The following is a 6,000-nucleotide window of genomic DNA, read 5'->3' as shown; positions in this document are numbered from 1 at the left end:
ATAGTACCAAAAAAGGATATTAATACTGAGGAGATAAAAAACACAGAACTTGTTGTTGGACTGAAATTTCAATCTTCCATCCATCCATCTTCCAACCGCTGAATCCGAACACAGGGTCACGGGGGTCTGCTGGAGCCAATCCCAGCCAACACAGGGCACAAGGCAGGAACCAATCCTGGGCAGGGTGCCAACCCACCGCAGGACACCCACACACCAAGCACACACTAGGGCCAATTTAGAAGCGCCAATCCACCTAGCCTGCATGTCTTTGGACTGTGGGAGGAAACCGGAGCACCCGGAGGAAACCCACGCAGACATGGGGAGAACATGCAAACTCCACGCAGGTAGGACCTGGGGAAGCGAACCCGGGTCTCCTAACTGCGAGGCAGCAGCGCTACCACCGCGCCACCGTGCCGCCCAATTTCAATCTTTACTATGGAAATAAGAATATACAAATAATGGGAAATATATTAAACAGAACAATAACAAGAAAACAATAACTATGAACATTAGCAACAGTCACTTTGTAGTGCTTTAGTATTTAGTGTGACTGTCTCTTGCAGGTAACACTGCTTGACACCTCTGGTGTATAGAGTCAGTTAGCCTCATAATCTGTAGTTGTTGAATGTTTACTCATTCCTCCTTTAGGGCCTGACAAAATTGCTGGTCACTGGCAAGCAGAGTACAATGTCTCCATCTGTTGCAATTCATGGCATTCCAAAGATGTTCTCTTTGTCTAAGGTCAGGGTAGTATCCGCACACCATCATCCATTACTCAGGATAGCAGTAGCCCCAACAGCCTCTGAAAGGCCATCTTGCTCTAAGCTCAGCAGCAAGAAACCTAGTTGCAGCTTGCAATACTGGTGGCAAATCTGAAATGATCTCTGAGATATACCAGCCTGTGTTGGTCCTTCTGTGGTGTGGTCATTCAATAGCAACCACCTCTTAGTTAACCATCTATACTGCCAGTCTGATGAAAGTTTGCCTGAAATCAGGATACAGTGCAGCAACTAAATTTTAGTTTAGCAATATCGTCATAGAACCTTTCTAACTGCAGTATGCCAATGTTCTCGACTCCAACCAAGGAAAAGAATTCAATCATAAAATGCACAGAAAAGTGAGTAACTGTGGACCTTTATCTTCCTAGGACCTAGGATTTTCATTAAGGCTTTTTAAGGGTGTCCTGATCAGGCATTGACAACCTGGATAAAAATGCAAATAACTTTAGGTAGCAATACCTCACTTCATAAGCTTTATAGCTTTTTCAGAGGGCTAAAGTATTTTGATAAGCTTTTTGTCATAATACACAAGCAAAAACTGTATACTTTTCATATTGTAAAAAAAGATTTAATTTTTTTATTCCAGCAGCATATTTTCTTGTCATTTTGCTTTTTTGTTATTCAATTCTCTTTTGTATTAATAATGACATTCTACAGTTTAAAAATTGTTTAAATCCTCTACTGATTTATATATAAAAAAAACTCCTGTTTTCCAAAGAACACAAATTCACTGATGCAAAAAATATAAATGTCATACAGTGCTGACTGTTTTATATTTTTTTGCTGACCTTGGTAATGGTTTTTATAAGGATTGCTAATTAATGGGTATTAAAAAAAAATAGTCTTGAAGGTTAACTCTGTTTACCTATACTGGATTTTTTTTAAGCAAGCACAGATACATTGACAGACTATAAGGTCACATCAGGTAACAAACTAAACTGAACATATTTGCCAACATGGTAAATAACATAGTGTGTGATCAATAGGATAAATATTTTAAGTAAAACTTACATGGCGTTCATTAAATGTGACCAAGAAAAGCGGATACAGAAAATCTAGCTGCACATTAATCTTTGCAGATTTCATCTGCATATTGAAGACTGACAATTTCCTTCCTTATTTAGCCTCCAGTAGTGGCTTGACTGAAGCCATCTGGGTCCTGTCCTATTTGTCTTGATATACAATGGATATTACTGGGAGAACTTTGTAACTCTGCTTCCTTATAAGATTAAAATAGCAAAATATCACTCCAGATAGGGACTGTATTTGTATTGAAGGCAGTATCCCTGCATACTGACATTTCTTTGAAGTGCTTATAGTTCAGGAAAAGATGGAGTTTGCTTAGAGGATTACTTCCGAACTGTCCAGTAATCATGGAGGTGAACAGTAAAGAAAACTTCAGGAACATATGAAATTAATGGGGGACTGTCCGTCGGCTTCACCCAAGATACTTAAAATACTTATATATGGCATAGTTGTATATTATGGAGATGTTTATTATATGTAAAGTCACCTGTTTTTCATAGTTCATTAATGTAAAATAAATGATGTTCAATGGGGTGCTAAATTGATTAGGGCTTAATACATATATGTACAGTATATCAAGCACAAAGCACGATATATGTCTTTCTTTTTTCCCCTTTGACAAATATGTTAATTATGTCTTTTAATTTCCCAAATATCAAAATTCAATCCAATTAAATGGAGCAGTATGGTAGTTTATAGTATTTAATTTTTAAATAATTATGCTAAAACCAGTGCAACTTGTATTTTATTGATTACTTATTGGCAGAGTTCCCATCTGGGAATATTTTTGTTAAGATATGAGAGACAGATTTGGTGTTTTGCAAACCAGGATCAGAATGACTACTGTCATGGATTGAAATTATGATGCTCAGTAAACATCCCTTTTGACTGAATTGATCACTTTCTGATCACTGAACTTTATTCTTCTTTAACCATTTTTTGATAGAACGACTTGTGTGCTTAGGGTCATTGTCTTGCTGCATGACCCATCTTCTCTTGAGATTCAGTTCATGGACAGATGTCCTGACATTTTCCTTTAGAATTCTCTGATATAATTCAGAATTCATTGTTCCATCAATGAAGGCAAACTGTCCTGGCCCAGATGCAGCAAAACAGGCCCAAACCATGATACTACCACCACCATGTTTCACAGATGGGATGAGGTTCTTATGCTGCAATGCAGTGTTTTCCTTTCTTCAAACATAATGATTTTCATTTAAACCAAAAAGTTCTATTTTGGTCTCATCCGTCCACAAAACATTCTTCCAATAGTCTTCTGGTTTGTCCACGTGATCTTTAGCAAACTGCAGACAAGCAGCAATTTTTTTTTTTTGGAGAGCAGTGGCTTTCTTCTTGCAACCCTGCCATGCACACCATTGTTGTTCAGTATTCTCCTGATGGTGGACTCATGAACATGAACATTAGCCAATGTGAGAGAGGCCTTCAGTTGCTTAGAAGTTACCCTGGGGTCATTTGTGACCTTGCCGACTATTACACGCCTTGCTGTTGGAGTGATCTTTGTTGGTTGACCACTCCTGGGGAGGGTAACAATGGTCTTGAATTTCCTTCATTTGTACACAATCTGTCTGACTGTGGATTTATGGAGTCCAAACTCTTTAGAGATGGTTTTGTAACCTTTTCCAGCCTGATGAGCATCAATAACATCTCCTTTGTTTGTGCCATGATACACTTTCACAAACGTGTTGTGAAGAGCAGACTTTGATAGATCCCTGTTCTTTAAATAACACAGGGTGCCCATTCACACCTGATTGTCATCCCATTGATTGAAAACACCTGACTCTAATTTCACCTTCAAACTAACTGCTAATCTAACTTTTTGCCAAGCATTAATCACCATCTTTCCTAAACAAAATAAGGACTTATTACAATGTGCATCATACAGACCAGTTTCACTTCTGAATAATGATATTAAGATACTCTCCAAAGTCCTAGTTAGAAGGATGGAGAAAGTGCTGCCTTCGGTAATATCACAAAATCAAACTGGATTTATTAAAGGCTGACACTTAGCTTCCAATCTTCGACGCCTGTTTAATGTAATATATTCACCAGCAAAGTCAAACACCCCCAAGATATTATTATCGTTGGATGCAGAAAAAGCATTTGACGTGATTAAATGGAACTACCTTTTCACTACATTAGAGAAATTTGGGTTTGGCCCGGACATTTGTGCATGGATCAAACTACAGTATACCAATCCAGAAGCATTAGTTTGTATTAACAACATTTGTTCAGACTACTTTAAACTAGACCGTGGAACCAGACAAGGATGCCCCTTGTCACCAGTGCTATTTGCAATTGCCATTGAACTACTGGCAGTTCACTATCGAAATGCTTATCAGATAAAGGGGATTATCAGAGAAGGACTTGAACAGAAAATTTCTCTATATGCAGATGATATGGTACTGTATATATCAGACCCACAAAATACTGTGCCTGCAGTCTTAACAGCACTTACAGGATTTCAAAAGATCTCTGGTCTCAGAATTAATCTGAATAAAAGTGTGCTCTTTCCAGTGAATTCTCAAGCATACAATATTAGATTTGACACCTTCCCTTTTATTATTGCAGATCAGTTTACATATCTAGGGGTAAATATCACAAGTAAACAAAGCTCTTTATCAACAAAATTTTGCCATCTGTATGGAAAAAAATTAAGCAAGACTTGCATAAATGGTCAACCTTTCATCTCACTCTAGTTGGAAGAATTAACGTTGTTAAGATGAATATCCTTCCTAAGCTTCTCTTTTTATTTCAAAACACTCTAATATACATAAAGAAATAATTTTCTAAGCAATTAGATTCAACCATAACCTCATTTATTTGGAACTCAAAACATCCACGTATCCAAAGAGCGACCCTACAAAGACCTAAGGCAGAAGGTGGCATGGCTCTACCTAACTTTCAGTTTTATTACTGGGCAGCAAACATACAAGCTAAAAACTTGAACACAAATAGATGAACATACACAGGCTTGGTCTGCAGTAGAAATAAAATCCTGCAGTACTTCTTTATATTCCCTGCTTTGTGCCCCAATAAATGCAAGTTATCGACAATATACTAATAACTCAATTGTGCTTCATTCACTCAGAATATGGAACCAACGTATAAAACATTTTAGGATGGAGAATCTTTTATCCGTGACACCTCTGCATGAGAACCACCTTTTTCAACCCTCACAAACATATGCAGTTTTTGATATCTGGAAAACATTTGGGAATAATTTGCTTAGAGATCTTTATATAGACAACATCTTTGCACCCTATGAACAATTACATTCCAAATTTAACTTCACTATCTTCAAATTAGAAACTTTGTTAAACAGAACCTGCCCGATTTTCCTCATCTCACACCCTCCTCTGTGCTGGAAAAAATATTGCTCAGTTTTGAGGATTCAGACAGCATTTTTGCAATATATAAAATTAATTTACAGTCCCTCCCTTTCAAAGATCCAAGAGGACAATGGGAAAAAGATCTCTCACTCAACATATCAGAAAAGGTGTGGAAGGTAGTAATGCAGAGAATTCAGTCGAGCTCCATATGTGCAAAGCATACAATTATTCAACTCAAAATTATATATCGAGCACATCTGTCTCACTTAAAACTGTCCAAAATGTTTCTAGGGCAAGATCCAACCTGTGAATGCTCCAATCTAGTCCCAGCCTCACTGGGTCACATGTTTTGGGCTGGCACCAAATTAACATCATTCTGGACAAAAAATTTTAAGTGCCTTTCAGACAGCCTTGGTGTCACAATCCCTCCTAACCCATTAACAGCTGTGTCTGGTGTTCTTCCAGATGGGCTTAAAGTGGAGAAGGACAAACAAACTGTGATTGCCTTCACTACACTATTGGCGCGCAGACTTACTTTGCTAAACTGGAAGAATCCTAACTCTCCTCTTTTAAGTTAGTGGGTAACTGATGTTTTATACTATTTGAAACTGGAAAAAATCTAATTCTCTGTTAGAGGATCTGTACAGAACTTTTTCAAACCCTGGCAGGATCAAATCAATAATATTTTAGAATAAGCTCATAAAGCACTGAGGAAGTAATTCTCTTCCCATTTCTTTTTCTTCTCCATTTATCTTTATCCGCCTATTAAACTCATCAATTAATTTATTTTTACAAGCTTTAAGTTTTACTCTGTTAGCCATGCTCTATTTCTTACGAGTGGGTGT

The 6,000-nt window shown here is 37.5% G+C and overlaps 1 protein-coding gene across 1 annotated transcript in view; it reads left to right on the top strand.

The window, feature by feature from the left end:
- The first annotated feature begins 687 nt into the window (after positions 1-687).
- Positions 688-6,000, top strand: part of cdk19 (cyclin-dependent kinase 19) — a 113,893-nt gene continuing 108,580 nt past the window's right edge. Inside the window, exon 1 of the mRNA XM_039749764.1 lies at positions 688-741. Within this exon, the coding sequence (XP_039605698.1) occupies positions 688-741 (54 nt within the window). The remainder of the gene's footprint in view (positions 742-6,000) is intronic.

Source organism: Polypterus senegalus, chromosome 3 (genome assembly GCF_016835505.1).
Source record: "Polypterus senegalus isolate Bchr_013 chromosome 3, ASM1683550v1, whole genome shotgun sequence".
Lineage (NCBI taxonomy): Eukaryota > Metazoa > Chordata > Cladistia > Polypteriformes > Polypteridae > Polypterus > Polypterus senegalus.
Note: the sequence above shows the minus strand (reverse complement) of the source record. Positions and strands in the feature narration are given on the sequence as shown.